Source organism: Zalophus californianus, chromosome 2 (genome assembly GCF_009762305.2).
Source record: "Zalophus californianus isolate mZalCal1 chromosome 2, mZalCal1.pri.v2, whole genome shotgun sequence".
NCBI lineage: Eukaryota > Metazoa > Chordata > Mammalia > Carnivora > Otariidae > Zalophus > Zalophus californianus.
Genome location: NC_045596.1, coordinates 188,949,765 through 188,975,552, shown reverse-complemented (window position 1 = coordinate 188,975,552; position 25,788 = coordinate 188,949,765). Strand labels below are relative to the sequence as shown.

The 25,788-nt window shown below is 47.6% G+C and overlaps 1 protein-coding gene across 2 annotated transcripts; it reads right to left on the bottom strand.

Annotated features, from left to right (window-relative positions):
• Window positions 1–380: 380 nt before the first annotated feature.
• DCTD (dCMP deaminase) lies at window positions 381–24,425 on the bottom strand. Of its 2 annotated transcripts, XM_027600349.2 has the most exons (7): window positions 24,336–24,425; window positions 22,662–22,776; window positions 22,158–22,293; window positions 4,430–4,546; window positions 3,028–3,124; window positions 1,655–1,729; window positions 381–1,285 (listed from the first exon to the last, which is right to left on the bottom strand). In XM_027600349.2, exons 2-7 carry the CDS (start codon window positions 22,767–22,769, stop codon window positions 1,246–1,248), a joined length of 573 nt encoding a protein of 190 aa, XP_027456150.1. In that variant the 5' UTR covers window positions 22,770–22,776; window positions 24,336–24,425; the 3' UTR covers window positions 381–1,245. The 2 variants fall into 2 exon arrangements, with proteins under 2 accessions (XP_027456150.1, XP_027456151.1); XM_027600350.2 differs by having other exon boundaries at window positions 381–1,729.
• Between the last annotated feature and the right edge of the window lie 1,363 nt (window positions 24,426–25,788).

Sequence of the window (25,788 nt, the reverse complement as noted above, 5' to 3'; positions counted from 1 at the left end):
TTTCTTTCTTCTATGTACCTTTTGTTTTATGTATTTTAGAGCTGGGGACAAGTGGCTGGGGGGAGAGAAGAGAGCCAAAAAAAAAAAGAGAGAGAGATTTAGAAAGAGAATAAGGCGACGGAAGTGCCACAGGAGGGGGAAGTCTAGGGCCCATCAGAGGGCTGGGATGACCCATCAGATGGCCCGCACGTGAGACTTCCTTAACACCTTCAACCCGGTCCATAAAGACGCATCGCCCATCAACTCCGGGGGAAAGCACCCAGCACCCATCCCTCAAACTGTTCTCTGAGCATGAAAACATATGCGATGTGTTCCACAGACCATACAGAAATGACAAAAATGGAGAGCTAAGCATACAATGAAAACATAAAAACTGAACATACTTCTGTGTGGTAGATTTTAATAACATTTTAATAACATTGGTAAGGAGCCAAATTACAAAACGCCCTAGAATATGGAGTACAAAACCTCAGAGACAAAATAAAAACTCATGAAAACATAAGAGCACTTGAGAACGGTAATAATCTTTAGGATAAAGAACCCATTTTCTCAACAAAGCTACTGAGCACGTTTAATAAAAATTAAGGGAGATTAAAGACGAGGCGCACCGAGCCACATCCCCGAGCCGCAGTGACTGGGAAGGCGAGCTCTGTGCTGCTGAAGACACAGTGCCAGGAGCACAGATGAGCTCCCATTACCAACAGACCTGGAATAAACCACCGCGAGGCAGGCTGAACTTCTCACATCTCACTTCCAGGGTAGGAATTAATCAACTCCCTGCTTGAGCAGCCTTGGACACGCACCGTGTGGGCACACGGAGGAGCAGCGACTCTTCCACGTGGTAGAAGGGGCAGGTGCACGCGCCATCTCCATCCACACGACCCTGCTGCCCCAGCAGCCATGGTCTTGGGGGCAACAAGGGGAGACAGGCTGTCTCTGCCGGGAACAACTCATTATTCAGATAAAGTAACGTAAGAGCTCCGCGTGGGGCACAAACCAACAGGGGTCCCCACTTCCGGAAGCAGAACGTGCCACCACCCCTGTGGGCAGCAAGACAGCAGAAGCAGAGAATATGCCCCGGGCTCAGCTGTGCTCATCATTCCTCAGGAGAGCTGTGCCATCCTGTCTAGGATTTTGGGGTGGGTGGGTGGCGGTTTCCCTCCACGTCCTAAAGCCAATACGTCTGCATTCGCACCTGTCATGGGGGTCCTATTTTTTTTTCCCCAGGGCGCTACACGTTATGCTTCATTTGGGCCAGATGTTCAAATCAGTGCGTCTGTTCATCCTGCCAGGAACACAACAACAATTATTTATTTGTCCTTCCAGCACCTTAGCAGCGAGGAGTGGCCGTCTCACGCCACCAGTGTCCCAGCAAACCAGGAGACACAGGGGGAGGCACCCCACGCCAGCCCTGAGCGACAGGCCATCTACAGGCTCCTTGATTTTAAACCCTAAATCAATAGTTTAAACAGATGCACATTCCATGTGACAAGAGAGACAGTCGGGAAGATTTGAGGCTTTACATTCTTTAGATGTCTACTTTTGCTGGACTGGCTATTAAAAAGTTATGTGTAACTTCAAGATGAAAGGCATTAGCAGCTTCTTAGAAGAGGATAATCCCAATCTTTTGGAGATGTAATGGGATGTAACTCACTGAAGCTTCTGGCTCGGTTTGTTGTTAATTGAATCAAAGTCAATGACAATCGTGCTGCACTTTGGTGTGAATTTCCTAAACACAAGAAACAAAATATATCAAGATATTATCCAGCGAGTAGTTAAAGCAATTTGTTTACTTTGGCTTAACCTACATTTTCTGTGGGGGAGGAAAAAAATTTCTGGGGATTCGCTTGGTATCTCTATAGGAGCCAATTATAGTGCACCATACCGAGAGGAACACGAACGAGAAAAGACTAAGACAAAAAAAAGATGCATGGGGTGGCTCGGTCTGTATGTTCTCCAGCAGCTGAGTTCATGAATTCAGGGAGTCAAAGGATTTCTAACAGGTTAGCTGCAACATGACACCCGATTACTAGTTTTCCCAACAGATTTATCTTCCTTCCTAGGAAATTTCTGCAGCCAACTTGGAATCACTCGAAAGCAAAAAAGGGTAAATTTTCTTTTGCCTCTTATACACACAGCAAAAAAAAAAAAAAAAAAAAGCAACCAACTAGCTTTAGTGAGGAGTAATTTTTAAAGTCCCATTCTAAAAATGCAGATGTAAAATAAACCCACCATGTAGTTTTACTCATTCGTGTACCTTCTAAAGCAGTTCAAAGGAAAATATTTGGGGACTAATCCTATTCTTTTAAAAACCAGTAAACAGTTAATATCTAATTATTATTATTATGTAAATAATCTGGATTTAAAGTCTCATAAGGCACAACAGTTAAAGAGGATTCATTACGTATAACCTCTATCCCCAGTGATGAACACAAGGGGTTAGGTACATTACTAATTACAGAACCCCACTGCTGACCACAGATGCTGTAAAGGAATTGCTTTGAAAGCTTTCAGTCCCAAATGAAGTTTCCACCATGAATCGAAGGTGGTTGAACCTGCTTACAAGTAAAGCATACCTCCCAATCTTTGCCTAGCACAGATAATCATAAAAGTCAGAATGACTTCAAATCTCAATTTAAAATGTTGCTGTCAGAAGAATTCCTGGTGTTTCAACCTAGCAGGTTACTTTCATCCTAAATTTTCGATGCCAGAATTGTTACATATGCAAAATTTACAAAGGTTTAATGTTAATATTATGAAACTTGTGATTTTTACAATGTCTCGCTACTAGGGTAATTTATTCCAAGCCCCAGAAAGCTCCTAATATTTAAGTGCAGGATCATCAGTCCGATTGTCTTCAGATACTTCTGCACTGCTCTTAAAAATCCACCCCCCACATCATCTTGAGATCCTCAGCCCATCGCATTTAAAAAGATGCTTCTGAGTGTGGATGTCAAGTAGAAATTAAACAAATACGTTTCTTCATTCGGCCTTCCACCCCCTTTCCCCCAAGCTCTTCCCGCTTACCTGAAGGCCACCCCAGCCATATCAAACAGGCGCCTCGCGGCCGTCATCTCATCACTATCATGGTATTTATCAGATATGAAAATAACTTCTTTTATACCTTCAAAGGCAACAACAGAAGAAGCCTCCTTAGTATATACACATAGAGCTACTGCGACAGACACGCAGGGGCAGACAGAGCCCCGTAGTGTCCGTGATGAATCACCTTTGGTGGGGGGGGGGGGGCTTGCCCACAACGTCCACTTACTGAAATACACATCTGCCCCGTTGCAATACAGCAGACAATGGATTGTATTTAATCTGCCCTCCAGTCTTTATGGATTTTTTTTTTTAACAAATGCAAAGTGAAAACATGTCAAGTGGTCAAGCCTTGATCCGATTAACAAATTTTCTTTACTGCGGGCAATCAAATTTCTTTATTCACATGGCGACTACTCTTAACACAAGAGGCTGATGGTTTCAGGGGGTGGAGGGGGAGGGTGGTGCGGGGGAAGTGCCACCATGCTTCCAAAAATGGCTCCAAGAACCGATTCCAGCCAGCTCCGCCAACAGCAGATCTGTTTTCTTTTCCTGCCCCCCAGGGCAGTGCTAACTGGAGGGTCAAGAGTCTGGGGGGCATTCGAGACACCTCCCTGCCTCCGAAGGGACTACGTGCTGGGTAAGGAAAACTCCCGGAGGGTCACGCACCACCAGGGAGGGAGCCCACGACATTCTTTACCGAAGGCCGGCCTCTGATTCTGATACCACCGGACCTCTTCTCAGAGACCATGGGCTCCTACCCTTTAAACCATGCATCTGGCTAACATGATAAGTCTTTAAATCTCAAGCTGAGTTTTATGGCGACACAGTGTAGCCGAATCTCAGATGTGACAGTATGAAAAAGGTGAAATATTCAGAATACAATGGTGTAGATTTATGGCAACTGTAATGTAAGGAAAACTTAACAGGAGTACCATTCAAGTCTGATGACATATGCAAAGATATGTTTAGGTCCTAAAACATCTACCATATATTAATACAAATTAAAATTTCATATACAGACTCCCAGCTGACCTTGCTTCTGACAGAAGTTCATTTCTCTCCCTCCCCCTAATCTATGCACGACATGTCAAAGAAGAGTAAATTGGCAGTAATTATATGCAATGCCTGTGTTGTTTTTTGGCAGCTTGCAGTTTAAGAAGTTGCAAACTAAATTAAAAACATGCTAAGAATCACAGAAGATGCAATTAGTCTTAGACTACCTGGCACCATTCAAAAACAAAACACAGGAAATACCTTGCAAAGTTGATAGTGCAATTAATTTAGATCTAAACAATAGCAATTTCAGATCAAGCGCTTCTGCAATGAGCTGCTGATGAGCAGGCAACAATGCAAATGTGACAAATGGAACAGGCCCAGCTCCTACCTGCCTGGATGATGAGCTTCGCACATTCATTACAGGGGAACAAGGCGACATACATAGTGCAGCCTTTCACATCAGCTGAGTTTTTGTTCATGATGGCATTCAGCTCGGCATGGCACACTGTGGGTTTGAAAGACAAGGAAAGAAAAACTTTCATCGCGACTCATGAGGAATTTACTAACGCTGCTAAAGCATTCCACTCGCCCCTTTGAAAAAACATATGTAACAGACTCGATTTCCTAAAAATTGATTAGAAACGGAAAGTACCGAGAATACCAAATGAGGGCCACGTGGTCCGACAGGTTGGCGATTAGCAGCAAAACCGTTCGCGGCTGCGGCCTTGGGTCTGTAAGCGCCTCGAGCAGCCAGGAGAGGCCAAGGTCAAGTATCTTCATCCACCCTCAGCACAGCAATAGCTCACGGCTCCACAAGACCCTAGGGTATGGGACTGCGCACACAAAATGGCTCATTTGTGTGTTGATACGCACATGCAGGGATATTTGTTTGCTGTGACAGTGAAGAGGGCAGGGTGCAATTTTAAGAGCAAGAGAATCAGGAAGTGAAGCTGAGCATTTCTATCCCGACGGATTTCCTTCATCTCATGGCTCTCAGCCCCCATACACACGAGAAAGGCGCTGGCAGATAACCAGTGGTTTGGCTTACGTTAGAAAAGCCTTCATCCACTTAATGAAAAGTCAAGTTCTTGCTATCAGGACCCATTCCACCAACGATCCCCAAACAGTGATCCCGGGTCATTTGCAGACCTGCCTGAATTCAGAGTTAAAGAGAGCACCTTCCTCTCTTCTCCCCCAAACCTGTAAGCCCCGCCGTCTTCCCAGGCGTTGGCGAGGTGTCCCACCACCTAACATACAAGGGCGCTCCTCCTCTCCAGGAAGTAGTTCTAACCCCCTGATTGAGTTGAGAATCCCCTACCTGCGCTGTGAGGTCACCCTATTGCTCTAATACTGTTATTTAAATTTCTGGGTGTGTGGCTAAAACTCTATTATCATCTCCCTGGGGCAGTGATTTGCAAACCTGTCTGCACTCGTCTGGGATGCGACCTGGGATTAAGAGACTCCCCGCCTGATTCTAATGTGCAGGCGCCTTGCAGAAACACTTCGTTGCAGAATCCCCTGGTAACTCCTAGGAGACCTAACACATACTAAGCACACAAGTGCTAAAGTAAATGTTTGTTGAACAAATTAATGACAATCTGGCCATGGTCCAAATCACACAGAACTGCCGGAATTATAAATATGGGGGCCCTCAAGGGGCCCCCACCCCCTACTCTCTCCAACTCACCAACCTTCTGCACTGAACACCTTCTTCTGGGAGCATGGGAGCCTTAAATGAAGAGTAGCCTACACTCAGAGCTCTTGGACATTTTAGCCCTGACTACTCACTTAGTCAATGAGCCTTTTTTAAGATCACAGCCCATTGGAGATTAATCCCCCGCCGGCAGGCCGCAGAGGGACCTGAGCCACTCTCCCGGGGACGGGGACGGGACGAGAGGAGAGAGAAGAAAGGCTCCCTGGCTCAGTGGCTTTGAGGACGTTGGCCTCAGAGAGGCCCCTTCAGCCCCATCTACTTCCCTGGTGACCAAGATGTTCCCAAGCCGGGATTAACACTGCTCGGTGTTAAAAAAAAAAAAAAAAAAAAAAAAACAATTAGATGTAATTGTTTCTTTTATTTCCCCCTTGAGGGCAGAGACCGGTCTTCGAGGTTCTTTCCAACTCCCCCAGAGTCTAATGCGATGCCAGGAACATAATGGGTGTTAAATATTTATTGAATGAATAAAGGAGGAGATGCAGATTCCAATCATTGATGGTGACGTTAGGAAATACAAAAAGTCCTCTTAAATTCAAATAGCAAGAAGATGCTTTCCCATCTAATAAATATTTTTGGATGGTGTTGGTATTAATCTTCAGCACTACAGTTTCTGAGTCTGTGCAGAAACACTGTTAATAACCATCTTCTTTTGAATCTCTAAAAAACGGTCACATTGACTACAACCGTATTCCTATTCATCTGAGGCAGTTTGGGGATAAAACCGAACATTGTATGGTCTGGATTCATTAATGAAAATTACCACGTGAAACAGATTCTCTTGAGCTGCATCCAATATCCCCGTATAAAGGGTGGCTGATAGAAATAATACTTGGGGTCATCAACAGAATTCCTTTCTCTTAGCTACAAAATCATGAGAAGAAAAATACAAAGCTTCTTGTTAGAAACATGAGGTCTACTGGGCTGTATGAACAACTGAATGTCGGGCACACGGGAGACTCTATTTTTTTTTTTAAGTTTTAAGTTTTACTTTTGATCTTTATTTTTTCATTTAAATTCAATTAATTAACAAACAGTGTATTCAAAGCCCAGTTGGCACTTAAGGCTGTGTGACCCTTGACAAGGCGTGTCCTTTGGGTGGGCAGGAAGAAGAGACTCTGAGAAAGTGCATTTCCAGCTAACAACATAAACGTGAGTTTTGAAATACCAAGTAATCTGATTTCTAGCTTTTTCCTATTGTGCGTCCAGTTTCCTCCCTCCTTCCTCTAGAAGAGTGGGATCTTCTCCAAGACAGGCTCTCGACAGCAAATCATGAGCCTTCTCTCCCAAGGCCAAGGGCAAGTGGAAGCTTTGGCCCAGCTTCCCCAGGGGGGCACCAGCTCCCCCCAACTCAGGTTCTCTCCATTCTGTGTGTCCTTGGTCTCCACTCTCAAGAGGCCATCTTCTCAGCATTTCAGATCTCTTTCCTTCTTCCTTTTGAGATGAAATTGTCCTGCCTACAACGGCAAGACTTATTTTTAAAATAATCATCTCTTGACTTCGTCACGCATATACAACCTCTAGTTTTTGCTAAACCGATACTTTCCAAACTGTAGGTCAAGAAATCCGTTTAGTGAGTTACAAACAGCTTTTCCCCCTTTTCAATGGAATGGATGAAAACAGAAGAGATCAGAATGCGTCCCACATGGCAAAGGTTAAGTGCTGTTTCTAAAAACTATCTGAGGTGTGTGTGTGTGTGTGTGTGTGTGTGTGTGTGTGTGTTTCAGGTGTGAACTTTGTTTGCTGGGTCGCCATGTAAAAGTGTGTAACTACGGGGGCGCCCGAGAGGCTCAGTCGATTAAGCCTCCGACTCTTGGTTTTGGCTCAGATCGTGATTTCAGGGTCGTGGGATCCAGCCCCATGTGGGGCTCCACACTCAGCATGGAGTCTGCTTAAGACTCCCTCTCCCTCTGCCCCTCCCCGCCTGTGCACTCTCTCTCATTCTCTCTCTCTCGAAATAAATAAGGAAATCTTTTTTTAAGTGTGTGACTACGGAAACCTGTTGACTCTGTAATATGTTATTAATATTTACAACCACTGGAAAAAAACAAAAAAAAGGCCCTGATTTGTAGAATCTGCCGATTTCAGTGGGGTGACTACTCCCACGTGGCCAATTTCCAGGTGCTGGCATGACCCAGAGTTGGGAAGAGAGAAGCAGCTCTGCTCAGGTGAGCTGGTATGAGCTAGCTCTCACATACACCCCTGAATAGCCTGGATGGCCTTCTATTCACCCAAACCCACTGCCTCTCTGGGTGCAATCTCTGGATTCGCCTGCCCACCAGGCCCTCGGTGAGTGACAGCTCTCCACTCGAAACCCTCTCAGGCACCAGGCCCTGTGGAGTCTCCTACTTTTCTGTGGGTCCTTTTCTTTCTCTCGCCTTTCAGGTCATTTTCCAAAGTTCGATCCCGCTCTTCCATTTTTCTCCTGTAGTCACTGAGTATTCATGCATTTGTCGATTCTCCAGGAGCAGGTCGATTTAGTCAGACCCAGTGACCCATCTTCTCCTCAGGCCTTGGTTTTGGATGGTCTGAGGCTTCTCTGTGACTTTTCTCGCTATGATGAATACTCCATAGTTATCTGACAGCAACAAATGAAAGAATAAATTCATCTTTTTCTAGTGCTACCATTTTTATTGTGTCACCCGGGAAGAACTACAAGAGCTACAAATAGATGAGAGCAAAAACCAACCGACGAGGAGGGGTTCCATTCATGACCTTGAGATGCACACAATTTTTATATTTGTAGTAGGAACAGGACCGGGTATCCCAAACATACACAGTCCCTAGGAAGTATTCATAAGATAGCTAAATTGTCCCCAAAAAAGACACATTTGCCAACTACCTCCCTGGAATAATGCATCTATGACTAAGCAATAAGCAAAAGAAATCTCCAAATACTACAGGTATATTTGATAAGCACAAAGACTGACACAAAACCTTTCAATTATTCTCACCACTGTTTAAAAGGAAAAGAATCAAATGCTGAAAATATCAGATTAATGCTTATAAAGTTCTTGATTGCCAGAAGGAGAGCCTCTGTTTCAGGTAATTATAAGACAATTCATATGCTTTGGTCTTTTTTTTTTTTTCCTTTTCTATTACTAACTGTCAGAATTGAGAACTGCATTAACCTTGGACCACTGAGAAGAGATTGTATAATTAGAAAACTGTATTTTTCAAATTCCCTCTTACTAGCGCTTGATTAATCCTTACTGTCTCAGGTAGGCGGTTCTCTCGAAGTTTGACAAATTAACAGGATATATTCCATCCTGGCTAGATTTAAGAGATTCAACATTTTACAGATTTGACTTTCATCTCATTTGATACAAGACTAAGACAACATCTATTTTAGATAGTACTATTATTAAGGTTACTTAAATAGGTTTTTTTAAAGAAAAAAAAAAACACCTGAATAATGCTAAACAAAGGTTAATTGCAGTACAAAGAGCTCAGCGGTAACAACGGGGCTCTACCCTCATCTCCTGTGTGCTACTGGGCCATGATGGGAGATACTGGGCCTGATAAAATTTGGAGTCAGGAAAACTAAGCTTCTCTTCTGGTTAAAGAAACTCTCCAGGGGCGTCTGGGGGGCTCAGTTGTTAAGTGTCCGCCTTCGGCTCAGGTCATGATCCCAGGGTCCTGGGATCGAGCCCCGCATCGGGCTCCCTGCTCCGCGGGAAGCCTGCCTCTCCCGCTCCCGCTCCCCCTGCTTGTGTTCCCTCTGTCGCTGTGTCTCTCTCTGTCAAATACATAAATTAATTAAAAAAAAAAGAAAGAAACTCTCCAGGTTTGGTTAAAACTCCCCCATTTTTAGTGGTACAGAATTTTACCTGAAGAAAACGACTTCCTTGGGCCTGAGGGGTGTTCTGTCAAGGAGACCCTGAAGCGGGGGGGGGGGGGGGGGGGGGGGTGGCAGCCTGTTGTGGCAGCTCGGGGAGGGGCGGCTCGGAGGGTCACACTTGGAGCACCTGTTGCCACCCGGCCGGTTCCTGCCCCACCTTCCGCCAACACTCTCCAGGCTGGACACTCGACGAGCCTCGATAAGTCTCTGGGGAAATGTGCCTCTGCCCCGACCTCGAAGGTTCTCGGGCTGTGCGGCCACCCACATGAGTAGCAAGGACAGTTCGCTCACTGACAAGCCAGAGGGACAGCACTCAAGGGCCAGGAAGCATCTGCTCGCGGCCTTCCAGAATGAAAAGGTGGGAGGTTTCACCCTGCAGTTAATAACTGACATGACACGGGGTACCCGAGTTCAAAGTTGACCCTGTGCATTTTTTAAAAATAACTGTGTTGATTTTTACAAGATATTCCACTTCTATTCTATCCTTTTTATCATGACCTCTCGAAATAAGGATCTAAGTGCTTTTATTTCAGGGGTCCTACGGCTGTCAGTCACTGCACCCTGGCGCGTCTCTCTGTCAGGGCTCAGGCAGCCTCTTTCCTGTGCTCGAAGCCCCACAGATGCAAAAAGTCCACTGAAGGGTGGGCCGTGTACTTGCTCCTCTAACAGATCCATTTAGGGGCTTCTGGAGCTAAAATGGAATTTCAACTACTTATTTCTTAATTATTGAAAGATATCCTGACAGGGCCTCATACATCACTGCCAGCCTCCAAGTACTTATCCTTCAAGTCAATAATTTAACAACAGAGTAGCCTCTGCATTTAAGCCCCCGACCACCACCCCTAGAGTACCACCCCAAATGTTATCAATGTTCACTATTCCGGCTACCCCGAAATCCAAAACAAACATTGCTAGGATTTAGCCCCCAGGGAAAGGTCAAAGCTCAAGTACCTTATCTCCCCATCATGAAGTTTCCCTATCTGTAAAGCAGCAACCAGACTCAGGATCAGAGTTTTCAAAGGATTTGAGCTACAGGTGGGGAAGAGGAGAGGGACAAACAACTTGGAAACAACAGTTGCATCACGTCCTGAGGCCAACCCCAACCACACAGGCCCGTGGACCACATGCAGCTCTGCTCCCCAACTCCCCCAAAGACCCCTGCCCAGAGTCTTCCTCTCTGACGCTTCCTGGCGTGCTCCAAAGCATATCTCACTTCTTAGGGCTTCTCAGACAGTTCTGCCACCCCCAGCCAGAGGAGCATCCCTCTGGACTGCGCGGCAGCAGGGAGAGGAACCAGTTTTAAACCGTAGGCACTTCCCTCAGACGTGCAGTGAGGAGTTCTGGTCGCAGGCAGAGTGCTCACAGGGCTGGGCACCGGGGCTTGTAGGAGCAAGAAAGCCCAGTCCTGGAGGGGCTCAGGCCCCGCCGGGCGGGAGATGCCTGAGCCCCGAACAACAGGCTAGAGACACCAGAGAAGAAGCACCGAAGTAGGAAAGTAGTGGGAAGGGGCAGGAAACGGACTGACAGTTGACGGGTGACAGGCGCCATGGCGCCCTTCGGCCTCACCTGACCACGTCCACCTGCTCAGAATCAGACACCACTGCCCCCTGGCCCCACTCCATGCAGTGAGGGGTCTTTCTATCCAGAAGATGGAAGGAACTGGGCCTCACAGCCTTCTGGCTTTGAGGGACACAAATTCCAGCAGAGAGATGATGATTAGGACAGCGTTAAGTCTGCGGGTGAAAATTAAAAACAGGTAACCGCGATAAGACAGAAGAAGCCAGCCCCAAGCCTGGAGAATGTCTGGAGTCTGTTCCGTTACCGCCCTGTGCCCCGAGAAGCCTCTGGCAGAAGAAAATGACAGCAGGGATGCAGCCTGGCCAGGCCCGGGCAGACGGAGATAAGTCACTCACTCAGAAGGCAGCCAAATCCTCCAGGCTCTGGGTGAAGCACCAAAGCCCGGGGCGCCCCAGCGGGGGCAGCGGGACCTGCCCATCTCCACTTCTCCAATGTGCCCTGGGGCCGGACAAAAGGCGCCCGGGCCCTGGAGGCAGCTGACGGCTCTGCCTTCCCCTTGCTTCCTCCCTGCGCGTCCCCGCGGGCCCTCCTCACAGGCTCTGCCTCCCCCACCGGCTGGTTCTAGGAGCCTACCCACCCCCCTCGTGGCGCCTCAGCCTCCCGGCCTGTGAAATGGAAAGAAAGACCCACGATAGTGACTAAGGTCCGTGAAGGGATGGCACCGAGTTGCAACCTGGTACACGCTTGTGCTCCCTAAGCTCTCCTGCCCGGGCTGCCCCCCTGAGACCGGCTGCCGCGGGCTGCTTGGCTCGGACATGGGAGAGCGGACGGTGTTTTTCTCTGCCTCCTACGCTGGTCCCCGTCCCCTGCCCCCTTCCTCGCTGCCTCTTGCTAAGGCTGCCGGCAGCACCGTGCGGCGCCCGCGGGCCGCTTAGCCCCAGGGGTAGTGCTTAGGGCTGAAGAGATTTCTGACTGTGGTGTTTCCACTACCGACAATAAAGCCCCCAGAACTCTAATTACATTGCTTGCCTGTGTGCTAAGGGCACACAATCAGGTCAGAGGGAGGAGGGCATGCAAATGCTGCATTTCATCGACGGGTAAGCCATGCCCAACTCCCTCCCTACTGTTCACGTGAAATACATGTTTGATGCCTAAAATGTACTCAAGAAACATGAATAGAAACAGAACACTCATTGCTGCTTGACAGCTTTGTAATGCAAATATGCACAATAAAGACTCCAAGCCTCCCTCTCGCGTGTTAATAGCTCTCAAAGGGTAAACTGGGACTGAGCAGTGAGCACTGGAAGAAGAGTCAGCATGTGTGTGTTCTAATTCATTCCGGCGCTACGAGGCCCGTCTCGGGCAACTCACTGATCCTGTTCGGATGTGGACAAAATGGGGCTCAACCGACCTGACTTGGGCTTGTGAGATGAGACAGGAGCTGGTGACCCTGCCCTACTTTTCTAGGACGTGACTCTGGCAGGCCTGCTCCACTCTGCACTGCCATCTCCTCTCCGCGGCCCCTGTGTCCGAGCCCGCTCACACTCCTCCTCCCTCCCTGTGGCTGACGGCCTTGCCTCATCCTTCACCGAGAGGCTGCGATGGATCACATCCCCCCTGCCACTAGGCGGACCTGCGCGTCGGCTGCCATCCGCCCCCCCCCACCCCGACCCCTACCCCACCAGTCAGTGATCCTCCTCTACCACTAATGAATGTGCCTGGGAGGCCATCTTCTCACACCCTCCCACACCTTCCTCTTTCTCCCTTTCTGGATTCATCGGTCTTGTACGGACATAGAAACCCTTCTCTTGGTCCCATCACCCTCCTGTCTTGCTGTCCTCACACACAGCCCAAACCCATCTCTCTGCGCTGTCCCCATACCCTCACCTGCTGTTCTTCCTTCCACTGGCTCTCCGTTGGCCTTCCGACACCGCCACCCTCCATTAGAGCTGCCCGTGACAGCGTTAGTAATGACCTCCAGGTCGCTAAACACCGAGGACACGCAGTCTCCCTCTCAGACACCCTGTCACCTGGCCCTCTTGATGCTGCCTCCAAGCTACACCCTAGATCATCCATTCCTCTCCAGCCCCGACACCCCCATCCCTGTCACCAGAGAGACACGCGTGCCAAAGTCACTTCAGGGCTGCCATCTTGTTTCCACTCCTGCCCCGAACCATCCACAGGTCTCCCACACGCCAACTTAATCTTGTGAATCCAAACTCCTCATCTCACGGCTCCCAACCGCCTCCCATTACTCTGACCTTAACCTTCACCACTAAGCGTGGGCCAAATTCTTTCCCTCCCACATAATGCTCCAAGCACCTTCCTGCCCGAGGGCTTGCACCAAGCACTCTCTCAGCAAGGAATGTCCTTCCCGTCCCCAAACACTGACTAGCCCACCTTGACCTCTGGGAACCCATCAGATCCTTCAGCTCTCAGCCTAAAAGTCACTTCCTCAGAAAGGAATATTCAACAGCATCTGTTTATTTCATTCATGTCTACCTCCATCACTGTGAGTCTGCAAAGTCCTTGAAAACACAGACCTTGTACACTTTCTTTACTCCTGCAGAGTGCCTGGCATGGGACGTGCTGAGTGAATGACCGACCACACATGAATGGCCTCTGAAGAACGTACTGTGATATAAAATTAAAGTCGTGATTTTTAAAAAGGAAGCAAGTGACTCGAGAACTCCGCCAACACCGACAGACAACTCATAACTGATAAAAGAGAGGACTCATGAGTCTTTATTTCAATTCCTAAAAGTTGTAACTCACTTGCAGAAGGAAGAACGAGAGTAAGGAATCCCGCTTCCCTTTTTCACCTAAACTCAGAATTAATGGCATTTTGAACAAAGTCTTTTAATTGCAGAATTAAAAAATTCATGCTCAGTTATCATATTCAATATTTTAAATTTACTGTGGCATCTATCATTTGGAAGAAGCACAGAGATAAAATCTACACGTCCGCTAACTGGCTAGGACCGACCCTTCAGAGAGTGCGCTCCCTGGAGTTCCAACTCCCTTGCTTTCACCAATATTCTCCATTCATCCCGGAATCTCCCGACGAGGCCGTATTTCAATAAACATTGTCACACTGACTGATTCACAAAAGGATTTCTGAAGTGCTTCTTCTCCATTTGGTCTTAGAATACCCTCTTGTCTCAGAGTTCTAAACCTGCCTCCTCTATTCAGACATTTTCTTGGACTTCGATGTGGGGTCTTTTTCTACCCTCCAACCTCTTTACATCCAGTGTCTTCTAATCTCCACGTTTGTGGGGTAACTGTAATCTTCAACAGCCCCCTCATGCTTGTACGTTCCGTCTCTGTCTGACTTAGAGTCACCTTAGAACTGGCGCAGAGTTCGACCGCTGGAAGGGACAGAGCGAGTAAAACCTGCTCCTCTCCTTATTAATTTGTCCACACACACACAGATGCGTGTCCTCTCCGTGTCACTGCCACCAACAGCTTGTTACAGCTCGGCAACTTTCGCCCAGGATGGCTTCAGAACCCCCTTCAGCCCTCTAAGTAGAGAAATGGTGCCCTAATGGAATGCAATCAAAGCTATACTGTTTAATTTTTCCTTAGAATTCTAGCACTGATGGAGTCCTCGGTGACCATTTATTTCATAAAGATACTGAGAAGTAAATGTCAAGTTATGTTTAACAAGCCCACAATCACTGGGTATAAACACTCCACACCTGGACCCTAAACTCTGGAAGCCTGTCTGGGATTCTGCCACTGGAATCTGGTCCTTGATGTTTTAAGCACTGTGGGGGATTTCTTAGCTAATATGCATATCAAAGACATATATTTGATCTCACCCAAATATTTAAAAAGGTCCTAAGAAGTAAAGCAAACTGCAATATGAATATCTGCAAAATCTCTAGGAACCCAGTTTGACTGCATATTTCCAGGAACAAACAATATATACATGTTCTACCTTTATACCAGTATTAACGTAAGTTAATGTTGACATGCTGAAAATGTTGAATGTCGAAAAATAACGCAAAATAAGACCTTAGTCATTCAGGCTGATTTCAGAGAAGATCCGCCCAAATCAGCAAAAACAGATATAGATCAACAGAACAAAGAAAGGAAGCCCATCGTCGTCAGCTGCTCCCCAGACCCCCACTGCACGGTAGCCCAAAGTTCTAGGCCAAAGACTTACTGAAATTAAAAAATTAAAGAAGTTCTATTTACCACAAGGAATATCCACTTGCACTCAGAAAATTAATGTGCTCACATACTTAAAACCTAAAATGGGTTGAATGTGACCCTGAAATTTTATTGATACTCTTAAGTTTCTCAACAGACCTTTTATTTTGAGCGATAGTACAAAAATAAACTTGAGCTCACTTCCTGTTCGTTAATTTGGAAACCACTACCCTTGGATTATTTAATTAAGGTTTTATTACAAATTAGCATGAAGTAAACTGGCTCTAAAACACAGACAAATGTGTGTATTTTCATGAGTAGGTTGGATCCCCACAGATGAGCATTTTAGGTTTTCCTACATATGCTTTTCTACATATGCTTCTCAGAACTTGTTACTATCTATATATGCTTTGTAGATATTCCTAGTGAAACAGTAATCTGTGGCTCTTCAAAAATGATTAACCCTGAATCTATAGATTAAAATACATAGACAAAAGGGCCCCTGGCTGGCTAAGTTGGTGGAGCATGTGACTCCTGATCTAGGGGTCACGAGTTCGAGCCCCACACTGGGCATAGAAATTACTTAAAAAATAATAATCAATAATAACATAAAATAATAAAACACACAGATAAAAATCAAATAAATTAAACCCTCCCAAATCATGATTTATTCTTAAGTCTATTTATAAACAAGTTAGACCTGAACATGAAATATCTTTAAAATAAGCTGGTTCGTTTCCAGGGGGAGCCTCACGCATGTGCTGTTCTATTTCCCCATTTATCTAAAGCATCACACAATGAAACCTGCGTTTGTCCCTTGATTCATAAAAATAATGCACTTTATTTCTTTCCCGGGATAAACTTGCTCAAAGGTTTCCCATTGATTATATTCGTTATTTTGTACAAAAGGTCCTCCTCAGGCACACTGTCAGGGCCACCGCTGCTAGGAGGCAGAGCAGGGGAGGGACGGTGGGAATCTGCAAGTGAAATGAGAATTCTGGAGCGAAACAAACAGCAAGTCATCAAATCCACGGACCTGCCTAACAAAACCGGAGGGCGTTCAATTTCAGCTGGCTGAAGGAACAAATTTGATCTTAATTACGAAGAAGCTCTTACAAGTTTTGAGGAAGTCACAGCTTAAGAAGGATCAGCCACCTAACTTCTTGATAAATTAGTTTCTCAAGACTAACCTTTTGGATGCCAAAGAAATATATCACACGCACGGCAGTCAGGAAAATGTCAGTGTTCGAGGGGGTAAGGTAAATGGCTAAGTCATCACTAAAATGACATCTTTGCATGCTTAACAATATGCTAAATCTAGAAAATAAAGAGTAGGTTTAAAGGTAAAATTTAAAGAAGCACCGCCACACACTGGCAAAGCTGCTGGAAGTTGCCAGGCTGCACAATGCCTTGTTGAATTCCAGCACCGGCCTCCCCAGCACGAGACTGTGTTTCAAGTTTTCCTGCAGAAAACAGGAACTGACCCTGGAAGGAGCCCCACGTCTCCATTTCTGCCTGACGCATCTAGAGCATGACTACCAGCCCCTCTCGGGGCACCAGAACCATGGTCCTTCCATGATGAACAAGTGCGAGGCAGCAGGCAAAGCGATCCTGGCTTCTGGACTGAGTGGGACAGAGGAGGAGGTCGGGCAAAGAGGCGTGCTCACCCACACACCCCTCACCGACAGGAAACAGCACGACAGAGAAACGCAGGCGAGCTTGGTGAGCGGAGGGAACACGATTTAAAAAATGCAAAGTTTTGAAAAAAATAAAAATAAAAATAAAATTAAATTAAAAATGCAAAGTTTTGAACAATGGCTCTCAAGGATGAAGGATGTTGACTCCACTCCAGCTCTCTGGTCTGTAAACTATGTCATCAAAATTCGTTATGAAACCCAAGGAAAGTGTGATATCTGAATTACCACGAGTATTTTTACCTCCATTTTATAAAATTGGTATTTTGATTAAATGTGCTTCACTCTAATGAGCTTCACAAAGAGAAAGGAACTAAATATGTCAGCTGAATACTTCATCCCAGGGTTAGCAACCACCCCCGCCTAAAAATAAAAGTCTTCCAAAGCTTTTTCATATGGTTAAATTAGATCAATCTGCTGCTTCCCGGTTTTTTAATTGTCACTCATGTGAAAAGGTGTCACTTTTAACGCTGACTTCTTCCTGCCACTTAATGTTACTGACATCATACTATCTTTTGGATTTTTTAGGAAAAGAATGAGATAAAAAGCAGTTTCTGTGGCAGGGGGAATTTTCATTTTCCATATTAATACTACATTATAATCAAATAGTTTCATGAAGTTTTGATCCTAAGGTTGGAAGAACAAAAACACCCTTTAAAAATGCCTCTCCAGAGACACAACCCAGAAAAAGCTCCATCTTCCTATTATGTGACAAGTATTCTGCGCTTCTCTCCTTTCCACAAAGTGTCAATCAAGACTAATGACTCTAAATTTACAGAATTAATAAGGAAAATTAAGTTGTATATGTTGTTGGTAAACCCAAACTTACACGGCTCCCAAGCTCCGCTTTGGAGAAGCGTTAACGCAAGCCCTGGACATTCTGCCTCATGCTAGGCGAGGGCACCACCATGCGAGCCCCTGACCTCCGGGGTGTTACTTCGCCTAAGCCTCTGCGTGCTCAAGGGCACGGTGCAAAGGAGAGAACAGGTAGTCCACTGTGCTACGACCCAAGCAATCTTTCAGCAAAGCTGAATTCCCTGGCCCCATGGGAGAGGCAGTTGGGTAGTGGAGGGCACTGACCTCAGAGTTAGGAGACGTCTCCCTACCTACGTGGCATTACAAAGGATACTTAATGTTTCTGGGCCTTTCTTTTCCCATCCATAAGAGAAACGGGCAGGCTCAGACCCTGTGGACACAGGACTCCGAGGCACTACTACAGTTCTGCAAGGGATCCAAGCATGCAGGAACATCATACCCTTTCTCTAAACGCACACAAGTGCCGTTTAATAAAGCTCAGAGTAATGCAAAGCGTTACTGGTATCAAGTTGCTTTTGTCATCCATGGATTTTGTTACTCAAAAGATGCTAACAGGGGCACCTGGGTGGCTCAGTCGTTGAGGCCTCAGACTCTTGATTTCATCTTAGGTCATGATCGCAGGGTCATGAGATCAAGCCTCACATGGGGCTCTGGGCTGGCTATGGAGCCTGCTTTAGGTTCTCTCTCTCTCAGTTCTCTCTCTCTCAGTTCTCTCTCTCTCAAAAAAAAAAAAAAAAAAGCTAATGATCTCACTTATGTGTGGAAACTTAAAAAAAAAAAGTTCACTGATGCAGCATACAGATTGGCGGTTGCCAGAGATAGTGGGTAGGAGTGGATGAAATGAGTGAAGGGGGTCAAACTTCCAGGTATAGAATCAGTAAGTCCTGGGGAATGTGACATACGGCATGGTGACTGCAGTGAAGAACACCATATTGCATATTTGAAGGCTGCTAGGAAAGCAGATCTGCAAAGTTCTCATTGCACACACAATGTTGTGTAATGATGTAAGGTGACAGACACTGACTGCACTTCTTATGGCAATCATTCTGCCATGTATACAAATAACAAGGCATTATATTGTACACCTGAAATCTAATATAACGTTACATGTCAATTATACCTCAAAGAAAGACAGGGAGAGTTTAACCAGCATTATATAGGGGTCCTGGAAGTGTTGTTGACATTTGAAAGAGGATCCTCATATATTCAAAAGAACAAAGAAATTGCTGGTCTAGAACTCTGGATGACCCCTAATGCTCCTTTATAGGGATTAGCACATCATCTATCCTTCCTCAGCAGCTTGGCCGCCAATAATGTTGGTGAGGAAAGAAAGGGTTCAAATTAAGCCTACCCAATCCCAGACATGATCGCTGATTTTTCAAATTAATTTAATCTTAAAATGTAGGTAAAAAAAAAAACAAACTTGCATTTTGGCCAATTATCACCAAACATTTCTATCACCTCCAAGGAGATCCAAACATGGATTTCTCTGTGGCCCAAAATCCCTTGATAAAACAAGACTGAGTGTACAGTCTGTAGCTAGTCATCATTATTTAGACTTAAAGCTCACCTTTACATGTATTATGATGGCACTAACACTAAACACCTTTTAAAAAGCATTTAATACCGTCTACGACTTTTATGGTACATCAAAGTACAAGTCTACTCTTGTGAAAGAAAACTGTCTACATTCTAGCATAGCCACATGTAAAATGAATAATTGATAAGCAAGGGCAAAGAGCTTTGAAAACCTAGAGGTAGCGTATGGAGAGTACAAAATAATGCGCAGACAACCAGTGTCCTGAAACTCAGCAACTACTCAATTAAAAAAAAAACCAGTGAAGTTGGACAAATGCCTACATGGGTTTTGGTTTTCTTTTTAATTCCTTTCGGAAAGGAGCTCTGTAAGGTACTGCCTCAAAGTTGGGCAAAGCTACCGGACAGGTTTTGGAGCACAGCGAAGTCACGGGTTGCCAGTGGGTGGCAAAGCCTTTGGCCTCTAGGTCACTGCCCCGATCTGCCTGGGGCTCAGTGACCGAAGAAGAAGGGATAGGTCCCTTCTGGAGAGCCGCTAAGGAACCAAGGAGGACCCTTCTACGACGGTCCGACCACTGGCATCTTTTTACAAGAAGCCTCCACTTTTTACAAGACTGACACCTACAAACTCCTCCATTCAGCAGGAAGCCCAAGGCTCCGCCGTGTGGACTGGGTGAAATAACACCGTGGTTGTCCGGCATCTCAGGGTAGACCTGAAACACATCGACCTTCTCACTCTTGCCGTTTCTACATGGGACGATGACCCGTGAAAAATTACCTTCCCCACGTACCTACGAACAACGGATCCTTTCCCTTCTTCCTTATCATGGAAAGGGGCCAGAATCACAATCAGGATGACAAAAAGTTTCTAAAATACGTTAGCATGTTATTCATTTCAGGAGCTCCACTCAGCTACAAGGAATGCTAAGGCTAAATGGTTCTACCTTCTCCCGTCTGGGACCCGCTTCTTCTTTCCCCTGCCAGGGATGGAGTTAAAAGGACTGGCAATTAAATCCCCCTAATCACTGAACTACGTTTTATTCCTGGAAAACCCAGAGTACTTTGCAGCCCCGCACCCCCACCCTGCCCGCATTCCTCAGTGCCTTCCCCACCTCCAGGAACATTCTTTTTCTTTGGAAAACAGAGCCGTTGCCCTGAAGCAATTTAAAAAGAAACTCAAGGGGCTTATTTAACATGACTAAGGTCCAGGAGCATCAGTAAAAATATATAAAATATATAAATTCCACTAAGTGTAGACTTGGAATTCTATAGAAAACCCCAGAGGCCAGCCTACTGTGGAAGAGTCAACAAAGGAGAAAGGTCTTACATCACTCCTTGACTCGCGTTTCCTAAAGGCCCCATCTTTCCCATTTGGATGACCTTCATCTGCTGTACTCCCAGCAGAGGCGGTCGGTTCATTTGCAGACAGAAACACAGGCCCTCACGTTATGAAAAACCAGCAACCAGCGTACGTAGCCCCATTTGCCTTAGAGCATCAGCTGCATCTTCTCCAGGGAATTAAAGTTAAAGCGAGGCTATGGCTCGTCCCTCCCCATCTCTGAAGTGATTCTTCTTGGGGCTCAGATGTTCAACAAATTATAAAAAGCACCCTTGCCTAATTTAAACATGAAAACCAGAGCTGGCCAGGCCAAAGGTTTTTGGTTCCACACATCTGGCTTGTGGTCTGACTACCGGCCGCCCTGGGAATACAGAGCCCCCAGAACAGGAAGAAGACACCGAACCATCCATTCTCTGACGTCCACATTGACGTAGAAAAGACGTTAGGGTTCGAAGCCGGCGGCCAAGAAAGAATTCTTAAGATGTCTTTGGTGCAAAGAGGTGGTTTTATTAAAGCCCGGGGACAGAACCCGTGGGCAGAAGGAGCTGTACTGGGGTCAGGAGGAACGGCCCGTTATATGTTTTCAAGTTGGGAAGGGGTTAGGGATAGCATCGGTCTCTAAGGAATTTTGGAAGCAAGGTTTCCAGGACCTTGAGGGGGGCTAGTTATTGTTGAGAAAAGGTCATTTATTACCATCTAATAAAACCCTAGTCATGAGACCCTTCAGATGTATATCGGAGGGTCATATGCTTGGGGGATGATTGCCAACATGTATCTTGGGGGGTTTAGAGACAAAGGAAGTTTCCAAAGGAATTTTTATATGTTAAAGTAGACTTACAGGATCCTGGGGGTCGGGCTAGGATTGCCTTTTGCCCTGAGCAAAGTATTAACATGGAGGCAGCCGAGTCCCTGGAGGAAGGTCACTCTTGCCTGTTTCAAGGACTTGTCAGTGGGCTGTAAGTAGTGAGGACATTTAATAATTCTTCTTCTGCCTTTGTTTCCCACATCACAGCCCACAGTCATTTCCTACTTCTCAGAGATGAGCTTGAGACTTCCTCTGCAGGCAGAGGGGCTGAATGAACCCTGCTTCTCATCAGAGCTAAGCCCTGGCCAGTCCTTGGTTAGCTGACTTTGCCTCCAGGTAGCCAAGAAACAACCCGCGGAGCCCCCGTTCACATCCTCCACTACCCCCACCAGGGGCTGTGGCCCTCTGCAGAGAAGTCCACCATCCATGCTCTGGGGTTGTAGAGCCTGGCAGGCCCTCCACAGGCAGCTGACCCCTGGACCTCAGGGCCAGGCCGTGTGACGACTGACATGCTTTCCATTCACGGACTCTCCCGGAAACATTAAGGGTTGGGGACAGGAAATTGAGGCAGTCCAATAGGATTTTTCTTTTGTCCAGCTGTTGATGACTAAAAAGAGACGATACTTTCTGACCAGCTATCTGACTTAAGCACCACCAAGGCTAGGCCCCTAAAGCAGAAGGAAACATAGACCAGGCCCTACCGTAAGGGTATTTGGTATCCAGCTTGCTCTCCGCCGTCCTGCTCCAAGGCAACAGGTCATCACTGCACCCGTTTGGCATCCCGTTATACCCGATGCCGACAATCTTGTTTTCTGCATTCACGATGCACGCTCCGACCTACAGGAAAACGTGCCCAAAGGCTTGGTGACCTGGCAAGGCTGGTCTGCCCCTGGACAGGCAGACATGAAACCAGAAGCTTGCAGAGCTCCAAAGCGAGCAGGGATGTGTGAAGAGCTCTCTACCTCCTCGCTGGCTTTCTGCGGCAGGTCCCACAAGCCAAAGAAAGCAGACCCCCTAGCCCCCGAGGAGGTCCAAGAAGCCTTGAACGGTGGCTGAAAAATGTAAGCACCTAGGGATGCAGCACAAAAGGCAGATTTACTCTGCCTTTAAGTTGCCAAGCATCCGCTTCCTGCTGTAATTTGTTCATTTCCAGCTTATCTCTGTATCTGTGAGCGTCCAAACACTCTCTTAGAAAACTCACTTACCTGTGAATTTGGATCTTTGCTTCTCTGTGCTGATAAGAAGGCCACAGCCATGAAATACTCAGGCCATTCCAAATAGTCATCACGTTTATTGCAGGGAACTTCATTCATGCTGGGTCTAGAAGGCAAACAGTGGTTGAGAAAAGCATTTTGGTACACCTGCTTGCCAGGCCAATGCAACCACATGTCAACTTTGGATCTGCAAAGTCAATTTCCATTACACTTATCCGTCAGAAATCACAGATCATGGGACCTCAGATCGTGTCTGGCCTTGAGAAAAAAATTATGTTACTATTTCAAAAGTTTGGATTTGGCACGTAGAGTTTTGCATTCCCAAATTTTACACCTATGTACTGCTTTCTCATAGGATTTTTTTCAACCTACTACAAATGCTTGCTCCACAAACTGTTCTCATCCCTCACCTCCCTCCCTTAGGAAATAGAGCCAGCACAAGAGAGAGGGAGGGAGAAAGGAGAACATTTATTGATCATCTACCATCTTTCAGACACTGTGAAGGGTTATATGCAGCATCTCACTCAAGCCTCATTCCTAGCAAAGATAGTAACATCCCATCTTACAGAAACTCCCCTAAATCACATAGGATTATTATCCATGCCAGTCAGATTCCACTGGAGCTGTCCCAGCTCTGATATTAACCACAGAATCTGTCCCTTTTCTGTCCCCTTAGCTTCCCCAGAGGAAAACAGAAGTTATCAACTCTTGAGTACTGAATCAAGTGAGAAGAAACAAGCAAAAGTGTCAAGTGCTATGACTGAGGCTAAGTTTTAGTAACATGGGCTCTACTCACTCACTCACTGGCACGCACAAGCTGATCTACAACAGGGGGAGCCCCTGAAACTTCCAGTAAGGGGTGGGGTCCTTTCAAGGAAAAATAAACAGCACAAGGGAGTAGGGCAACACAAGAACTGAGTGGGTATCACTGAGCATTCTTGAGCATCTGGGTGGAAGGCAGGTGTTTATTTCCCTCCACTTGGGCTTCATGCTCCAGCCCTTGGCTTAAGCGGGACAGCGTGCCCGTGCCTCAAACTGGGATGCAGGGAAAAAGTCGCTACTGGGATCCATGATTATCCACTGATTCTGTGGCCCAAATTCTGAGAAGCCTGTAAGCCCTCTTAACTGCACTGGGTTTACCACCGGCTCAACGGTTAGCATCCATAATCGCTGGACGGTGCCAGTTACGTGCCCACTAAACAGGAGGTGGGAAGGGAAGAAGAGAGGGAAAGGGAGGTATTACTCCCACGTCTGCTTTAACGCTCAGGGGAGCCCCGAAACCCAGCGGCAGCAAATGGAGGGACGCTACTCCCGGGGGGACACATCTGGTAACCTCCCCAGACAGAACCCGCGCTCCTCCGCCCACCACCCCCTTCCGGCGTCCGACCCCGGCGAAACCCGGCACCCCGAGCCCCCACGTGGGCGCAGGAAGAGCCTGCCACTCCCAGCCTCCCAGTCCCACCCTCCCTCGGCTTCCTGGAGGGAGCAAGTCTCAAGTGATCGGGCCCTCCTAGCCCGCACTCTTTGGCCCGGCAGGAGGTTTCCCGGGGCGGGGGTCGGGTGGGGGGGGAGAGGGGGCAACCTCGGGCTTCCCCGCCCGGAGCCCCCGCCGCGAGCCCCGCGCCCAGCGCTCGGGCAGCGCCGCGGGGCGCGCACGCCGCGTACCCGCACCGCAGGGCTGGCCCCGGCTGGTCCTCGGCTCCGGGTCCGCGATCGCAGGCCGCCACCGCCGCCGCCGCCGCCGCCGCCGCCGCCGCCGCCGCCGCCGCCGCCGCCGCCGCCGCCGCCGCGCGCCCAGGGAAAGGAAGTCGGGAGAAGAGGCGGGGCCGCCGCGGGGCCGGAAGGTGACAGCGGCCGGGCGGCCACGCGCTCGGGGGGGGGGGGGGGGGGGCCGCGGCGGGCGCGCACCGGGCGGGAAACTCCTGGGCGAGGTCGCCTCGGCTTCCTCGTCCCGGACACACAACTCGCTCGGCCCGCGATCTGCCCGGCGACCTTCAGGACCAGCGCCCAAAAGACTCCTCCCGGGGGCTGGCTGCCTCCTTTTGTTGAGGGGGGTGGTTTGGGATTTGACTCTGACCCGGCGCCGGCTCCTGGATACCCTTGAAGCCGCCCCCGAGGCCCCTGGGCTGGGACCGGCGGAAGCGCCCCGCCGCGGAGGTGGTCCCGCGGCCCTGCGCCCCGGGCTCCCCGAGCCTCTGCCCGCGTTCGTGGTCCCCAGCCTGGGCCCCACGGGGAACTGCTCGCGGCTGCTCCCGGGGCTCTGACTTGATAATCGTTGCGTTTTTCAGATATCTGAGTCTGAGGGTTGGGTGGTTTTCGTTGGTGGTGGTGAGTTTGTTTTTACCACCATTCACACCGCCCCCCCCCATCTACCATCCACCTAAAGCTCTTGCTGTAAATCTCTATTATTTGTAAATAAAAGACGACCCGAAGGAGTCTAGTGCCGTGAAACTGAAAAGGGTAGGAAGTAAGGAGACCTGGTTTTGGTCTCTGGGCTGGGCCTGCGGTGTGACAGTGTCGTGGGGAATGTGGACGCGTGGAGCTTCACAGCTTCCTGCAGGAGGGGTAGGGCGGGACGCCATGCCTCGAGGCACAAATGTCTCGAAGTTACATTTGCATTTGTGCTTTGCATGGAAGTTACATTTGCATTTGCGCTTTGCATGGCCGGCTTAGTTTCCACTCAAACGATGTGGAAGGGCCCGAGCTGTGTGCTGAAGCCTGCTACCCCTTGCCAACCCCACCGCGGTGTACACACCTCTCGGGTTTCCCCCCATGCATTGGCCGGGTCTAAATAAGCACCCTGTGTTACAATTGATAAAAAAAAGAAAGAAAGAAAGAAGGGAGGGAGGGAGGGAGGGAGGGAGGGAGGAAGGGAGGAAGGGAGGAAGGGAGGAAGGAGAAAGAAAGAGAGAAAAGATCAGAGAAAGGGGACACGGGTCAATAGGAAAGGCCATCAGGGAGATTTCTGAAGCCATAAGCCCCAAGGAAGTAAATCAGATTTTCTTGAACTTCATTATTCTGTTCAAACTGTAGCCCCTCATCCTGGCAGAACAGGGGTTCCCGCGCAGAGAATGACAACCTGTTCTGTGTTACACATAGAGCTTGAGGATACCATCAG